Below are 18,551 nucleotides of genomic sequence, written 5' to 3'. Positions count from 1 at the left end.
GGAGCAGATCCAAATCAGATCATTCAAAGCACGCACTGCTGTCTGCAATCCAACAAGGCTGCACTTCCAACTTTTGCAGCTTGCAACATTTAAACATCTTCAGCGAGGCCTGGTTTAAGGGTTTGCTGTTTAAGAAAAAATAAAGAAATTATCTGAATGAAGAAGATCTATACAATGACAAACACAGTACCGTAATTAATTGCAAGACAAATGCCCCCCCCCCCCCCCCCCTCGAATCGACCTAAAGGAGACCAATTCTATGAGGTTTGAGGTCTCACAACATTAAGTCCTCGTTGATTTGATGTGTCACCACAGCACATGTGGGGGAAACAGGGCTTAAAGCCCGGATGGAACCCCCGGGGGCATCTTAATCTACCCTCCCCTCAAATGGAAACCACTGAGAGTTGAATGTGCTATGAAGATCTGGGAAAATTCCTATCTGTTGATCGTTTAATAACTCCCAAACTCTCACACTCCAACATTCAGTATCTTTAAGGGATCGTTATTGTGGTTCGTAAAGTTTTACCAAACTGCAACAAACTACTTTGTATTCGACGTACGTACAGTTTTACCTCGTCTATCGCCAGATTTACACTCTAAAAAATAAACCGCGATAAGTGAAATCTGAAAAGAAGTCTTTTTTATTTTTGACATTATTCTAGATGTGTAAAGGCGTTAAACCCATCACTACACTGTTTATGCATTTTTCTCAGACAGTAATGAACATTTTCACACTTTTCTGTCTTGTTCAAACTCTCAAAGGACTTTCGTTAAAAAAAAAAGGTCCAGATTTTGCAGAATGAAAGATCTCAAGATCTATGATTTATTTTAGCTTGGTAAACTGAACAAGTTCTGCACAGGAGACACAACACAGAGGAGCTTGATTGATAAAAGTCTACAGCCAACCAGGATGTAGACCACAATACGCTGTAAACAAAATGGCATGCTAAATTGAACTAAAAAAAAAAAAACAGTGAATCAGCGAAAGGTTAACCGCAGTATAGCAAGGGACCACCGTACCACAGCTGTTCTGCTTCAGGGAAGTATCATGTTAGGCTGCAAGTATTATATTGTATTATGTGTTGGTTCATGCTGCAAGTCTTGAGGTTTTGTTATTTTCCATTCAGTTCTTCTGTTCTAGAATAACGTTCTAACCACTGAATGTAGCAGAGAACTGGAGTGACTGAGCGTGACGTCATCAACAGGAAGTGGTTTACTCCCAGCTCCAACCAAATGAAGTCAAGTCAGACACTATTTCCTCGCGATGCGGACACCCCCATGTTGGAACCAGATGTCGGCAGTAACCAGTAGCTTTGTTTCTATGGCAACCACTCTCACCAATCAGGAGTGAGTTTGTTGGAAGGCCACACCCCTACCACTAGGGGCAACACGAAATCAGAGTAAGAATAGCTATTCTGACCAATAGAATGACCGAGTAAAAGCTGTTTATTTCTCTGTAGAGGTCTTTGGGATTTTGGCTTCTTGGAGTCAGCGGGTACTTCCTGTTTGGAGCGCCAAGGGGGAGGGGTCACTCAGTCTAGTTCTCATATACAGCCAACAGTACAAACATCTATTTTTATTATATTATATTCATAGTTTTGGCTCCTTCAGTCCTTTATACCTAAATACCTTAGGTTGCTGCACCTGTACCGTCACATATATTTTAAATGTTTTCAAGTATTAAATACCATTTATCAGAACAGAAAAAAGAGGCAGAGCAAAGACAATCCTCCTACAAAAAAAGAGAGATGAAGCTTGCTTCATCCTCTAGGATGTTTTTCTTGACGGTCTGTGAAGTTGGGCTCTGATTGGCCACATTTGCGTTGTTTGATGTGGAGCTGAGAGTGATGTTGAAAGGACCTAGATGTTCTTGGCGTTGAACCAAAACCTTTTAGCTGCTTTAAAAACAACGCATGTGGCCTAATTAAGATTCTGCTCGTTTTTAACTGTACAAGTTCCTGTGAGTCAATTTAGACAACCTGCAGTTTTACCAATCCCACACTGTGCACTTTCTGAGAATATTTATGATTTGGCGCTCAGGATATGCTCATCTTTGGTACCAAGAAGCTGGACTGTTTGTAATCTGTAAAAATAATCTTAAGCAAAAGCATTTGAGGCTTTATTGAAGACTTTTAAATGTTACAAAAAAAAAAAAAAGAATTTCTAAAACATAAATTGAAACATTTAAACCCTGTTTGTCATTTAGGGAAAACTTATATCAAAAAGCCACAGACCACAAGAAAAACGTTGATGACTCCACCGCCTCCAAATTGCTGCCATGGCAACTGCACAAGGTTTGCAGCAAACCAAAACATGCTCTGAAGAAAACTGTCTTCATATCAAGATTTGAACCGCAGCACCATCATTTCCAACTCTAAAGAACTGTTCCTGATGTTGCTGCAACAAACCTTTGTGTTTTTTCTAAACACGTAAACCACAAACATCTTCAAAACTGAGTGAATCACTCAGTAAGAGGGTGTAAATCACTTGTTTTTCATCATTTTAAAGCTCAAATACGAAAATTAAGAGGCATGGTTTTTTGACTGATGGACCCAGCAGAGCGTCAATCTTCACTTTGCCCCGCCCAATCCCTGTGTTCAGAACATTGGTTGGGGGAGTGAATTTAGCAGAATGTGGTGGGCGGAGTCAGAGATGATCTATTGTTTGTATGGCTGTGATTGTTTCACAATAAAAGCAGGGAGACTCTTGCAGCCTCACTTGAACTAGACGCGACTGAGCGCGCACTCACCCGCTTGTGCAGACGGTGTGTGTCCTCCGTGCTGTGTGCGAGCCTCTGAGTGAGCGTGTTGCAGCAGGTGTCCCCCAGCGCTGCGTGTTCCCGGCTCTCCAGGCGCGTCTGAGTCAGCAGAACCGACCAGACTTGACACACCGACTGACCCCATTGCTCCTTCCTGCAGGATCACACCTGATATGACGGCACGGAGAGGCAGACCGGGGACACACACACCACCAGCTTACTTTTTAGTCTTGTGCGTGAACCTCTCCGTGAGTTTGTCGAGGGCCCGCGCGTACTCGGCCTCTATGTCGCCTCGGCGCCGGAGGAACTCCGAAAGGTCCGAAAGCTGCTGCTGTTTTACCTCCACTTGGGAGTCCAGAATCTTTACTTGATCTGTCAGCTGGGCGCGCAGATCTGACATGACAGACAGACAAACAATCAGGGGAGAATAGCTATTTTCATAAATGCATATTCATAAAAACAAACAGATACGCTGATGCATGCAAACACAGACAAATAAGGCGCCGACAGGAACCGGGTTTACGCCACAGATCCGCTCTGTAGGCAGGAGGTTTTCTTACCCCTTAGCCATCACATGAAATATTGAAATATTCAGTCTGTCTGCTGCTAAAAAGAGATCCATACATTTATACAGAATCTTAAAAACCCTTTTCAGTCTGGGAAAGATTTTTGTTTTTAGAAAAATGTAATGTTAAATAGTAAAACTTATTTAAAAAATTCTAAAATTACTTCTAGCTGCTTTGCTACAAGATAAAATGCACAAAGATGTGGATTTTCTGTGATGTCTTTGTTAGAAAAAAACAGTATATATATTTACATACATATTTGAAGAGATCTGTAGCTTGATGGAGTCAGGAATAAAGGGTTGAGAAACTAAACAAAAAGAAGACAAGCGGCAGAGAAACAAACAGCTACATGCACAATTTGTGGGATTTTCTTCAACTTGTATCACAAAACTGAGTGTGTTGTGTGTTAAAATTAAAGAAAAACTCAGGAGAGGTTCAGAATTTCAACTATTCTACCTGCAGCCATAAAAACTTAAAGGGAACTCAGTTGTTTGTGGGACTCAGAGCCATTTTTTTAAAAACCTGAATACAGCACGAGGCAAAACTATCCAATAATGGTGTTTATTTTGGTCTGCGGGTGGTTGCACCACATTCATATCATGCATTTTTTATTAGCGTTCTAAAAGCAGCATCTCGCCGATGAGCCAAAGACAATCTCGAGTATTTTAACCTCGTTGCTGTTGAGAAAGTGCGAGGATTTTCCATTTGAAAGTACTCGAGCAGACAGAATGTGATTTCACGAGTCCTGGGCCAGACTCAAACACTGCACACACCTGAAACCCATGCGGGGGGGGATCCTACTGCAGATGTTAACTTGCAAGTAAACCCTGATGCGATTCAACATTACACGCCACATTCACGTCGGCCTTCTTGTTACTTCAGACAGTTCACTTCCTCTGAATGTTCACCAGAACTCTGCTAAGTGGGAAATCTTGGCTCATTTAGTGCCTTAGTCACAACCGCCCTTACAGGTGGATACGGGGTGTCTGCAGGTGAAAAATAGACAAACCTGGACCTGTACAGGTGGCCCGCACAAAATTTTGAGGTTGTAGTGCGTGAAACTGACATTATCCTCACGAATACTTCACAATACACATACGACAATGGTACGTTCCATTTTCATGACGTCCCTTGAGGTGGCCTTTTGACCTTCAGGTGAACTGCAAGTTCAAATAACATTTGACAAAAAATAATAATAAATAAAATAAGGAGGTGGAGGCCCAAACAAAGAAACAGCAGGACTTCCACTTTGCTCCCTGATCACTTAAGACCTAAAAGAAGCTGCTGTTGAAACTATTTGAAGTTTCCATTTTCTTAAAAATAAAACAAACCGAAGGAAAGTACCCCTTTTTGGGAAAACTGAGATGCCAAAAAAAATATTTTCAAACTCCCTGAAATTTGTTTTCTGCAAAATTCTTAAAATAATTTAGATTTGGTGCAGTCTAACTGTGAGTATAATGAACAGAGGGAGTAACTTTCAACAACAATCACACCAGGTGACACCTGACTGCCTTCCTGTACCTGGAGCTGCATGTAGAAGCACTTTGATTCATGTAAAGCTGAAGGGAAAGCTCAGAAAATGCAAAGCGGCTGTCAGAAGCAGTGAGATGCATTGCTGTTTGTTATTGTTCACCAAAGAAATGCTGCTGATGCTGAGACGCACAAACTGCTCGCTGTTGCAGAGACGCCTCCTGAAAACTGATGTGTGCAGCAGGTGGACCAAAGCGATCAGACCGCTGACATTTCTGCAGCTCCGAGCTGCATCTTATTCTGAAAGACAGCAGCCTTAGATGTTCAGAATACTGGGAATTTTACAGCTTTTTTGTGCGGCAGAATTCTGTAGCTTATTTGCAAATTTTACACAGAAAACCTTTATCTGTAAATGGAGATCAGAGCCATGTGTTGAGATTATGGTTCTGAATTGTGTGACATTTTTGGTTTCATGATAAGAAATGTCAGAATGTGAATGGGTCATGCATGATCCAACGGTCACGGATCGTCAAACAGAGAACATAATTGGATGGTAATATAACTGTTTGCCTCTCATTTATTCGCCTCTACAAGATAATTTTCTCTAAAATTAGAGGTGAATTTGTTAGTTTTTTTCTATTCTGCATTTTCTAATCTGTTTTTAATTCTCACTATGAAATTTAACAAATAATTCTGAGCATCAGGTCAGTTTGGAAGCAATAAAGTCAGACTCTATTAAATATATTAAAGCCTGCATTGGAGTCGTGCATCTGGATTTGTGTGAATTTCTTCTTGATGCAGTGGCGCCTCTACCTCCGTTCTGCAGGATTTTACATAACCTTTTGTTTGACGGATCGACCTGTAAAAAACCTTTTATTCATCTCATAGATCTTGTGTGCAAACGCCTACGATTCGGGTAAAAAGAATAACCCGTTCACAAACTGTAAATCTGAATCTGTGTTAAGTTAACACACATGGTTTCCTCTGAACAAAACCTCCCCCACTGGATTAAAGCATTTGACCTTATTAACAGATGAGGGATTAGGTTTGGATACTGCGGTAAATTAGCAACCCAACAATAAACACAAACATTGTTTACGCTTTATCCCATGTGGATCTTTTTTTTTCCTTCTGTGTGACATTTAAATCAACAAAATATTAACGTCAGATGAGAACACACTGTTGATTTGAATCCCAAGAAAAAATAAATTCTGCCTTCTTTAAAAGAGGTTCTACAGACATTTACCATCAGAACCTTAAAGTCCTACTCGGATCATCTTTTAAACTATTAGAAAAGGGTTCCCAGTGCTCTTTTAAATATGATTATGCCGTTTTTAGTCTGAATTAAAATAAAAAACTGTCGTTTTCCAGGACAGTTTCTGCTGAGCGGATGCAGTTCATTGGAAATTCACCTCAGAGTTGTGGGCGGGACTTATGATGTGGAGCAACCCCGCCCCCCATTGCTGAAAGCTCGGAGCAGGAAGCTTGTGGCCAACCCACCGTATCGTCTACGTCACAAATGCACCCTTTTCAAACAGCATTTTTTCATCTCCTCCTGATTCACAACAATTTGAAAAAAAAAAATGCTCAGAAATACAATTTTCAGCTTAATTTTCATTTATAGATGTCCTCCATTGTAAGAAAAACATATTATTAACATGGATTTCAATCCAAACAATCAAAGGAATGGCCTCCACTCCAGTGATAAACCACTGACTACATATGAGTGTTGCTACCAGATCTCTAACCTGGTCCATCCACATATGTGTGAATGTTACGCCACTCCTGCTAAAGCATTTTACGGTCAGAGTATGTCTTCAGATGTAAATAAAAATAAAAACCTCTTAAATTGAATATAATAATATAAAACATTAACTGAACCGAGTGACCCCTCTCCCCTGCTGCTGCTGCTCCAAACAGGAAGTACCCGTTTCTATGGTTGACGATACACTCACTCACTCCAGTTCTCATGTACCGACATGTGATAAACCCATAACAATCATATTTTACTATACTTGAAGTTCAAAAATGTATGAACCAATTTTCATGCTGGGATTTTGCTCAAGCTAGATCGTTTGTCAGCTCAGACCCCAAAGAGTTCACAAAAGTTCAGGGGCCTCATTTACAAACGTGGCGTACGCACAAAATAAGGCGTACGCCACTCTCTACGCAATAATTGAAATTTATAAAAAGCAAACTTGACAGGAAAATGTGCGGTCCTTCACGCAAGCTCTGACCCAGGCGTACGCACAAAAACGGGTGAAATGAGAAACGGCGACACTGTCGGCAGATGGAAGAAACACGTGAAAGTGAAAATGACAATCCTGCCTCTCAGAAATAACATGAAGACTTCCCAAAGCAAGTCTTACAATTAACAGCTACACGAACACCCGTTTGATCGATCAGCAGTGAGACAAACAAAAAATCAAACGAAAAATACAACAGAAATTCAAATGAACACTTATTTGCAGAAAGAAAGGTGAAACATGTTCTGCAATATTGGCATGTTGTGCAATTCATCCTCATAAATAATATAGTTAACAGAACGAAATAATGTACAAAACTGATATTCTCGTTAATGTGTCCGTCTGGCGGAGCAGATATAGGTGCAATTAGACAGACAGATGGATGGATAGACAGACAGACAGACAGACGGACATATTAATTGTCCACTGGGGAAAGTTGTTTTCATAGTAAAATATTTCTTCATAAGCTACGGAATTATGGTATTCATGCATTTGCCTTCAGTTTGTTTTATTTTTGATAAAACAATGTATGGCGTATGTCTCAACCATTTAGAAAGCAACAAGAAATTAAATTAGCGCTGAACAATTTCCCATTTCCACGTCAATTATTACCAACATCTGTAGCTTGTCAGATGTAATTAAATGGAAGGAAATAAAATGCCCCATCACAATGCGTAATGACGCACAATCTTTAGACAGCAAGAAGACTTGCTGGCAAACGACTTTGATGTCCGATCATTTCTTTCATTTCTTTTTTATTTCGGCCACGGTCCGAGGTTGTGAGGCTACAGCATTTACGGCGTCTGCCACCGTTTGCCACTCACGTGCCTTTTTGGCATTAGTAATGCCCACACTGTGCCCTCCAAACAACACTTTTCTCATCTTTCCCCCTCGCCAACGATAACTTCTACTTCACATTGAGTGAAGTTACGTTTTTTTGATTTCCTCACGGTGTTTGCCATGATTTCACAATCAATAAATATTCATTTGTAGGCGTTTCACGGACTATTTATGAGCAACTATGGGCGTGTCATGAAGCCGCAAAAGCTGCGCTGCATTTAGAGTTGGTTGTGATTTATTAAGGGAAAGATGCGTAGGATGTGCGTGCGCACGGTTTTATAAATCCGAATATTTCTGTGCGTACGCACGTCCTATGTTTCATCCATACGCCACTTCTGATGCAAATCCTACGCAAAGTTTTATAAATGAGGCCCCTGGACTTTACCCTTTGACCAATGATGGCGCCATATAGGAAGGTTATATCCACACCGCACTATTTATATTTGGACAAATTATTTTGTCTGCTTTATTCAGGCGTTTTGTCTTTTGTAATATTTTAAGTCATTGCCAGGGTGACGTTTTGTAAGGAGGAAAATTTGTCTGAGTTTTAGTCAATTTATATAGTGTAATTAATAATCCTTTATGAGCTAAAATCAGTTTGATCATTTTTGCCTCATGCTATACATGTTCCCTGCTTCTGTTCTTACTGATAAAGCGGCCATCAGAGGTTCAACTCACGGAGTCAACTCTTTAACCCCAAAGACACAACGGTCATGACTATGGCTACGACCACCTGGCAAAACTATTTAGGACACACACAAAAAAATGTATATCCTGTCCTGTGAAATGTAGAATTTGTTGCATATTTACATTTTTAGGAAAAAAGATATAAACGTAATCATTGCTATTTTTTTATTCATAAACTTTAAAGTTTTGAACTTAAAACATAGGAGAGAGAATAGATGTGTTATCAGCAACTTTACATGTAATAAAATGTGATTAAACTGTCAGAAAACAGACTGCTGTAACACAATGTTTGTTTTCACAAGAGTCCCAAATAAATGCATCACCAAATTATCAAAAAATTGCGTTTAAACTTTATTCTGGAAGAATACATTTTTTTTTTACATTTTTTAACAGCAAAACAGCCCCCCTAGAAATACATCTTTAAAAGTGAAAGATTTTCTTTGAATACGCAAATAATCTGCCAATTTTAAGAAAAATACGATATAGTCACTAAGACATGTTTTCTTAAATTAAGCTGATTTGCTTTTACAAAACTATCTTTTTGAAAAGACGAAAAATAAGGAATTTTTCTTACAACAAGAATCTTTTTACTATTCCGCTTTTGCAGAGCGGAATTTTCCTGACATACAGGAAAAACAAATCGGGAAGCCTTTGCTTCTCTGCCACCTCATATAAAGTGATCTTATTTACACAAGCTTGTAGGCAAACGCAGCAAAACCAATAGAGCAGCGTGTCAGCACGTTGATATGAAAAGGCCAATGTAAACACTATGTAACTCCGCCTTCCCTTTGCTCTTTCACCTCTCCCTCTTTTTCTTTTTTTCCCCCCATCATTCCCCTCTTTACTCTATTCCCCCCACCACCTTCTTTGTGTGAGTACACAGCCCCCGGCTGACTGGATGCGAGAAGACAGCATCACTAATACTAGCTATAAATACACCCCTGTAGTACAGTACGGAGAGCAGCAGCTCCAGAACCCAAACACGCCACATGACGCGCATCTTTCTGTCCTGCAGAATCGTGCGCCCCAAATGAGTTGAATCCAGCCTCCCACTGAGAGGATTTACATGCATGTACCCAAATGCACAATCTGCATCCAAAGCGGCGGCACACACACATCAGTGTGCATGTGCTTCCTTAAATGCATCCATGCGTGCAGGAAGCCAGGCATCCACAAAGAGAAGCGAGATAAAGGCCACAGACGTGGTGATGAAACACGGAGCGGCTCACCCTTCATCTGAGAGTCATACTCCGCCAGGCTCCCCTTCTCCCTCCTCAGTTTTCCGTGCGATGTCATCATCTTTGACCCCTTGAGTCGATGACACCGTCCTTCCAGGCACCGGGGTCCTCGCGCAGCCTCCCGGTTCCTCGCTTTGGAAAGCTCTCAGTCCCAGCTCGATGTAATCTCTGACCCCTTGACCTCTTGGTCTCGCCGCCTCACAACTGCATCGACATCAGGGTCGACTGTTTTCTCTCGACGGGGAGGTAACACAGATCGATTACACCATGGAAGGCGATGGGATCCAGGTTTGAGTGCTCATAAGGGAAGTGACCTGAGCAGCAAAGAGAGGAGGAAGGATGAGGAAAAAGTTGTTAGAGTTTGACATGATGACAAGAGGGCAGTAGTGGACAAACGAGGGCAAGAAGACAAGACAGAAAGGAACAGTGACACCAGAGAAGGGAGGCTTAATAGGAGGAGCGGTGTGATGGGGGCAGAGTGGACAGTAAGGGGGCAGAGTGATGAAGAGGCAAGATGAAGGATAGGGGGATGGGAGGAGCAGAGGTGATGAATAGCAGCAGTAATAAAGGGCATTTTTTATACCTCGAGGTTACGCAGCAGAGAAATGCCTCCACTGACTGACTGTAACCTGAGAAACCACAGCAAGAGGCAGCAATGACTGACACCAAAAAGCAGTTTGTTTGCTGGTTTGCAGCGTTGCCGCTCACATTGTGTAACACTTTGAGGGGATAGTGTACAGTAAAATTCATATGCACTAGCCTATGACACAAGAAATATCTCACTTTTATCGGCATCCTGTAGAAGAGGAAGCACTTATATGCAGATGACACTCAACTATATTTCAAAAATAGCAATCAGCTAACTGGGTTTTAAGCGTTTCTTAAAGACACTAAATTTTTGCCAAATCTGACTGAGATATTTGTTTTTAGATGAATGCTCCTCCAGTTCTCTCATAGACAAAAGTCTGAACATCCAACTATTATGACAATGTCCTGAATATATTTCTACTGCGTGGTATAGCAGTGTTCATCCATTGACTGTGTATGAGAACTGGACCGAGTGATTGTGACGTCACCCATGATGAAATAACAAAATGAAATAATTTCTGTTGCCATTTTTTTTGCAACGTAAACACGCCATGTTGGAGACAGAAATTGAGCTGTAATTAGTCATTTCTATGGTAACCACTTGCGCCAATAAGGAGTGAGCTTGTTGGAAGTTCACATCCCGTTAATTTGAGAGTGGGTCAGGAGAATCTGTCAATCAAATGTTTCAAACGTTGAACGTAGGGGCCAGCAGACTCCACCTACTTTTATTGAAGGATCTGATTGGTCAGTTTATAACCTGAATAACTTGCTCTACAGAAAAAAGGAGGATTATCAAGTACATGTTAAAAAGGTATCAGATCAGGAATGGTTATTCTGACCAATAGAATAACTGAGTAACAGATGTGAATTTCTTTTTAAAAAGTCTATAGGATTTTGGCTTCTTTGAGTCAGCGGGTACTTCTTTTGGAATGCCAAGAAGGGAGGAGTCACTCAGTCCAGTTTTCAGATACAGTCAATTGACATAACATAAAAGAAAAAAAAGAGCAAATTAAGCACCTTAATGAATCAAAAACTCACAATTATTCCAGTAATCTGGGTTTTACTTACAAAAAACAACTAATTACAAAAATAACCAAATGTTAGAAGGACTAATGTAAAATGAGTGGAAAAGTCAGCTGAATTGCTGCCACTAAAAGATGTTCAGCATTTGAATGTTGCCTTCAGATTGACAATAAATGAACATCTGTAAACAAAGATGGCAGCAGAAAGCAAAGATAGAGGACCTCCCACTCTGACAGAAAAAAAAACATAATTAGAGCAGGTTCTGAAATTCTACGTGAAATAAATACAAGACAGCAGTTTTTTGTGTGTGTGTGTGTGCAATGTTTTTTTCTTTGAATCATTCAGATTTTAGTCTAAAATGACTCTGGAGACTTCAAACTTTTGGATATCTTTAGGTTACAGCAGGAAGAAGGACAAAAACAAAGCAAAAAATTTCACCGCCCTTCAAAGCTTCTGTATGTCAGCAGATCTGACTGTTCCTGCAATGCATTATGGGAAATATGCATCATGAGAGGTCATCTAAGGTCCATTTTCAAACTTTAATAAATTGCTGAAAGGCTGTCGTAGTCTAAATTTATACGTCTTTGGGTTTTTTTTTACTCTCAACAAAGCAAGCAGGCTAAGATGAACCTCACTTCCCACATCCGGTGTCAGTTTCTCAACAGGTTTCACAGCTCTGAAGAACACAGCTCTACTCACAGCTTTCACTGGAAACTGTTTCTCCATTAGCCTCAAGCAGTCCTTTTTGGCTTTCAAAAAAATGTGACGGTTACAACAGAGAACTGGCTTGGTGTAGCCTGTTGTAACCCTGCGTGCAGCATCACATGAAGAAGAGGAGACGTGAAAATAAAAAAAACAAAAACAAAAAACAGCCTAAAATTGTTGAGTTATGTCACTCCACGCTGCTCCAAAACACCAGAGGCAAAGCGTATGCAACTGAAACTCTCATTTCCTCCCCTGCAAACCGTGAATGTGCTTCAGACACATTTCAGAGACGGTTTCAGATGGAAGTCGTGAGTAAATGCAAAAGAACTATTAATAAACAAAGAGAGATTTCTACAAATGGGACTCTGAGACCTCCACAAGGCTCTTCGGGGAGGGGGGCTTTCATCAGTGCGACCTTAATCTGCGCCGAACAAAATGTATGTAAATGATCTGAGAAGGATGGAGGAGGCTTCTCAGCAGAAGACTGAGAAAGAAAAGAGGTTTTGAGGAGTGAACGTCAGGCAGAAAGGGAGGTCATGAGGGATCAGGATTTCACAGCTGAAGTCAAGGTTAATGAGGGAGGGATGTCATACTGATTACAAGACAGGATAAAGTATATGCAGTGCCACGATACAATTAGGCCATTGTATAAACTTTTAAGTGCTGACGCTGGAAGGGGATTTCTGGGCAGTCCGTTTTTTTCATTTCAATTCTTACTATTCTTGTAGATTTGTTGGCTTTTGACAGATTTCTGTCTTTAAATCCTGAGTCCCAGTTCAGGAGAAGGGCTGTGATCTTACAGGAACCTTCAGCTAAGAAAAGCTCAGTTCCTGAAAAGCTGAAGATTGGTTAATGTTTCCATTGCATGGGGCACACACAGGCATTTAGGCATCCCGTTCCTGTCAAAGCGATCTGATGCCGGTCTGTACGCCTCGGCCAAGCTTCAGCTCGGTGTTCAGCGATGCAAACACGAGTCAGGGTAGAGTCAGGTATGACACTCACCACCCTGACAGGCGGGCCGGAGAGAAACAAGCTAATAACAATGCAGTAGGAAAGACTACACAAATGTATGCAAGACAGGACAGGACTACAAATGTAAGAGTTAAATGGTGTGTACTGATACAGTACTTTTCTACCTTGCTTTTAGAAACCCACTCCAATGAAATTTGAGTTTTTAGTGTTTTAAACATGCTCTTGTGGCATTTTTCTCTATACTATGTGGAAACTTTCGCTTAAAATTGCATTTCTGAGTTTTTCTTTATTCAAATTGCTGTGAATCAGGAGCAGACAAAAAAAGTGGTTTGAAAAAGATAGAAAATACGGTGGGTTGGCCACAAGCTTCCTGCTCCAAGCTCTCAGCAACAGGGTGGGGAATGAGGGGCGGGGTTACTCCACGCCACCTTTAAGTCCCAAAGTGCTTCACAGAGACAGTCCTGTTCACCCACGCACATTCACACGCTGAGGGCATCTCCACCGCCTTACAATGGTGCTAACCTCTAACCACCAGTAGTGTAGAGTTTAGCGTCTTGCCTTAGAACACTTCAACAGATGGGTGGGTAAAACCGGAACCAAACTTGCAATTTGGGATCAGAGGTCGACCACTGCACCACTCCACCACGGCTGTATTTGCAGTCAACAGTTTGTATTTACAAACATGTCTCAATACATTTATTTAACTAGAATTGAAAAAAAATGAAGGACCAAATTTGGGTCATTTTGAAGCCTACAGTCAGGGGTCATAGGTCGCAGGATCAACCGCACAGAAGCCATCGATTCCTTGTGCAATCATGTTGAGCATGATGTGCATCACAAGTAGAAAATTAAAGCGATAATCCATAGAATCACAAATAATGGAAGAACAGGAAGGTGCCACGTGGGTGAATGCGGTGCAGCAAGGACTTACTTTCTCTTCTTTGCCATTTGTTCTGCTCACAGCTCCATTGAGGTAATGCTGCCCTCAAATGAGCAGCTGCTGCATAACGTTTAGATTTAAGCTAAAGAAAGCTTGAGACAAAAGGGTTTTATAACCATAACCAGCCTGTCTGGTCAGATGGAAAAGCCTACCAAGCCCACCAAATGAACAATTAACAGAAAACGAAACGATGGTAACTTTATTACACCGTTATTTGTATTCAACCTGTTGAAAGCTCCATAGACTCTATCACATAAAGCTCTATGTTTCAATGAAAAAAGATAAAGCAGTTCTTTTACAGTTCCACAGAGCAGCATCCTTTTAGTGTCACAAAGTTGTTCCACTTAAAGAGCTGAGTTCGGTCTGTCATGTTCATCATAGATAAACTACTACTGTGAGAGAAAGAATGAACACAAAAAATCCAGGAAATCCCATTGTTTGCATTTAAACTGTTTCTTTGTAACGAAAAAATAAAGCATTCGGTCAATAACAAAAGTTCAACTCAATCCTTTGCAATGTGATTCTGGTGGGTTAAAACATTTCCTGTAGGTCTTTAGCTGGTTTGCATTCACTGCAGCTGCTGTTCTGGTCCATTCTTCCATGGAGATCTTCTCAAGAGCTTTGATGTTTGGTGGACAACACAGACTGTTAAGTCCCTCCACAGATTCTCTATGGGATTGAAGTCAAGAGACTGGCTAGAACACTCCTAAATGCTGTATAAATGTATAAAATGTAATGTAGCCGCTTCTTTGTTGCCATGGCGATATGTTTGGGATTCCTGTCCTGCTAGGCGATCCAGACATGTTTCATCCACAATACTCCCACCATACATAGGCAAAGGCATCCCCAAACCATGACGTTTCCACCACCATGCTTCACAGTGGGTTGGGTTTTCTTAGTATGTGACTTGCCGCTCTTCCTCGTCCATACATGGCAAAGAGTTGTACTCATCTGACTACAAGATTCTCCCAATCCTCCTCTGGATCTTTCAGGGGGTCTCTGGAGGACTTTAGACGGGTCTGGACATGTGCTGGTTTAAGCAGGAGGTCCTTTGGAGCTCTGCAGGATTTTAGTCATTGACCAATTCCTCTGTTTAGCTCTGTGCCGTTTTTCTCACCGTTCTCAACGTCATTTACAGGTAACGATACAGATAACAAGTAGAGGATAGAAGAGCGTCTAAAAAGAGAAGTTACAGCTCTGTGAAGGACAGAATTATTACTTCTGTGTTTGAGCTAAATACTTATTTTCTGCTTCATTTAACAAGTAAATTGAATAAAAATCAAACAATCCTAGATTTTTTTATTTACATTCTGTCTCTCACAGTTAAACTGTTTCTATGATGAACTTTATATACCTATCATATATTTGCAAATAGGACAACTTGCAGAATCAGGTAATAAATAATCCTATTTGGCATCGCTGTATAAATGGGACAAAATAATCAAAGTCGTTCTTGGCGAAGTTGCTTCAGATCCAGTATCTGAGCTCTGAGGCCGAACGAGGAGGGTGTCAGTTTCCCCAGTGAGACGCCAGTGTGGGGTATGAGGAATGCAGCCTGTGGGAACAGATGTGCGGCATGTTCTTTGGAAGGGAGCCTAATGATTTCATTAGAGGTGACTCTGAAGACCTAATGAGGGTTTCTCCTGGAGAGGCCGGCGGAGCTCTGTTGCACACTTTCAAAAATGTTGGTCGACAAAAAAAAGAGGTGAAGTCAGAAATGTTGTCACCTGCCATCCCAGCATCAGGATGCTGCATTCTAAATCTGCATCGTTTCAAAAATAGAGGTTCAACAGAAGCAATTTCATTGGCTCTAAAACATGAGTCATTTCTGTTCAACTGCAGCCAAAAGAAACAGTTACTCTGAACATGAGTCACTTTGAGCAACCCAACCCCCCAAAAAAGGCCTGAAACTGCATTCTGTTGGTTGAAGGGTGCTTTATCTGCTTTTTTTCTAAATATTGCCAAACCTTGAATCACAGCTGAGTTACCGGATGTCACAGTTTAAGTGAACGAAAGCACAAACGCACGACTGCAGGCAGAGGCCCTGAAAATGGCCCCAACCTATCAAGGCCTTCTTCGGCTTTGCATCTTAGCAGCTTCTTTGAAGTGTTTCAAAACAGGAAGCCATGTTTTCAACTGCAAAAAGACTATTCCCTTCTTAAAATACAGTGATAAAAAAAATAAAAAAAACAACAAAAAAAAGTTGGGTGAGCAGTTTACAGTAACAAGTGTTGCAAGAGCTTCAACCACTCATTCTTATTCAGAGGAAAATGGAAAAAGTGAAGTTCCTGTTAGGCCTTAAAAGTCAGTGTCGTAGTTCACAGGCAAACCGCTGCAGGAGGAAGAGGAGCAGATCTGATGAATGATTTTTCTGACTGAACTGAGCATAATTCTTGAAGTTATTCTTTATTATACAATTAGCAAGAGTTAAAGCCGCATCAGTTGCCTCACACAAAAGGTGTGTGAAATTTCTTTTCCACATTTGACCCATCCGCCGGGGGAGCGGTGAGCCACAGACACAGCAATGCTCTGCGATAGTGTGGTGGTTTAACCCCCCCAAATCCAACCCCTTCATGCTGAGTGTAAAGCAGGAAGGCATTGGCTCCCATTGCTCGAGTCTTTGGTACGACTCAACGTACAACCTTTCAGTTTTAGGGCAGTCACTGTTCCACAAGGCCACTGAGTTAATGAGAAACATCAATTTCCGTAGGAAACAACTACTCTGGATCACCAAGTTTACTATACCAAACCCGAATATTTGACCCGACCATAGAGCCAGCAATGCAAATGTGTCCTCTGTAGAAAACCTGAATATCTCCAAGCCACTGCAGACTACTGAATTATCTCATTTTGGTATCTACAGAGGACATGTGCAGCTTTCGCCATATGTGAAGGGGTGGGGTTCCGGTAATTGACTCTAAAAAAAAGAATTGTTTTGTTTCTGCTAGTCAGGAGGCACGGAACATAAAAGTTTATGGTCAACTCCGTATCTGGTCTCTCCAAAAAGAGCCCATTTCATCAACACTCTGCCACTATGCTTGAGAGTTGTGAGAAAGCCAACAGATGATTTCAAAGAGGCAAGATGACATTTCTGAGATGGCTATTCTTTGAAAAAAAAATAGCCCCACTTCATTTTTTTTCCTTTTAGAAAAAGCTACAAACTTCAACATTTCACAAACTTATTTGATAAAAACCTTATGTTCAATCTTGACAATACATCGGAAATATGCATCTGAACTGTTTGTGGTCAAACACAAATAAGAAAGAAAAAGGTGCAACTTGTCCAAACCTGAGGGAAGATGAAAAATGCTCCAAAAAAGGTTGCAGTCTCTTTGCTGCTCTGGACGGTTGCATAGGTTGTTGTTGCTCTGTAAACAAAGAGCTCAACAGGGATGCTGCCATGCAGGTGTCTGCAATGGCAACATGGAATTGTTGCGTGGCTGCAAAAATCGGCACATATGGTCTCAGGGCTGCGCACAACGACCACACAAACAGCCCCAGGACAGCCGCACGAGCGCGTGAAGCAGACAGAGAGCCAAGCCTGGAGATGGTGCACACGCATTACATAACTGCTACTCCAACAGTCATTGGCTCCATCTGTCCCCAAAGTGAAAACTGTGTCCGTCTCAGACGCTCAACTCTGTGGGAAGACTCTGAAGTCACGCGTGCGCGCGCGCCCCTTTACGCACGGCACAGGTTGGCTTCCGCCGTGACAGCCGCACATACCTCACTTTGGGGTCCTCCGGCGTCTCCCTGGGGTCTGCGCCTCCGCTCTCATCCCTCGTTTGCCTCACGAGGAGGGGGGTTTGAACCTGACAGATTCCGCTCAGCTCTGTACTCCCTCTCGCTGACTCGCTCCAGTGTGAGGGACGCGCGCACACATGCTCAGAGACAGCCCCCCCCCCCCCCCCCCCCACCTGCGCTATATGCCAGAGCTGCCTCTCTCCTCCCACCGCCTCCCTCTCGGTCATAGGAAGCACTGGCCCAAGCCACGCCCCCTCCAGCTCTCTCCTCTAGGCGGCTATAAAAGCTGCTGCTGCTATGAATACACCGTCTTTCTCCTCCAGCATCCCTCCATCCATCCCTCTCCTCCTATGCCCCCCCCCCTCCTCGTTGCTGTTTTTCGCTCCTAAATGATGACCTTGTATCATTCGCTGTACAAACGCATCACATAACAGCATCCTTTTCTGACCACAGAAATAAGGTTTTGCTTCCTGTCTGTTTGGGCAGGATGTGGTTGCTTTCTTATCCCCCCCCCCCCCCCCCAAAAAAAAAAAAAAACAGTCAATGCTTCATGACAACGGCTCTGTGAGACATAAAAGGTGCTTCTTTGAGGTGGATTTTTGAGGTTCCACCATGGTGGCATCGTGCTCCGGTTCACGGGTACGAGCCTGCAAACATCTGCTGCAGGCGTCTTATTAGCACCTGGGGGGCACTTAAAATGAATCAGCTCCTCTCCTGCAGGCGGAGTAGCACGTCGTGGACATAATGAATCCTCGGGCTGCACCAGCGCTGCCG

The 18,551-nt window shown here is 41.9% G+C and overlaps 1 protein-coding gene across 1 annotated transcript in view; it reads right to left on the bottom strand.

Moving 5' to 3' along the window:
• arhgap4b (Rho GTPase activating protein 4b) overlaps positions 1–17,936 on the bottom strand; it is a 35,155-nt gene extending 17,219 nt beyond the window's left edge. The window contains 4 exon segments of the mRNA XM_078949604.1: positions 2,750–2,912; positions 2,980–3,151; positions 9,797–10,119; positions 17,760–17,936. Of these exon segments, the coding sequence (XP_078805730.1) occupies positions 2,750–2,912; positions 2,980–3,151; positions 9,797–9,866 (405 nt within the window). The 5' untranslated portion in view covers positions 9,867–10,119; positions 17,760–17,936.
• Between the last annotated feature and the right edge of the window lie 615 nt (positions 17,937–18,551).

Source organism: Oryzias latipes, chromosome 7, assembly GCF_053564925.1.
Source record: "Oryzias latipes strain Hd-rR chromosome 7, Olatipes_Hd-rR_3.1".
Lineage (NCBI taxonomy): Eukaryota > Metazoa > Chordata > Actinopteri > Beloniformes > Adrianichthyidae > Oryzias > Oryzias latipes.
The sequence above is the reverse complement of the archived record's forward strand: the minus strand, read 5'-3'. Positions and strand labels throughout refer to the sequence as shown.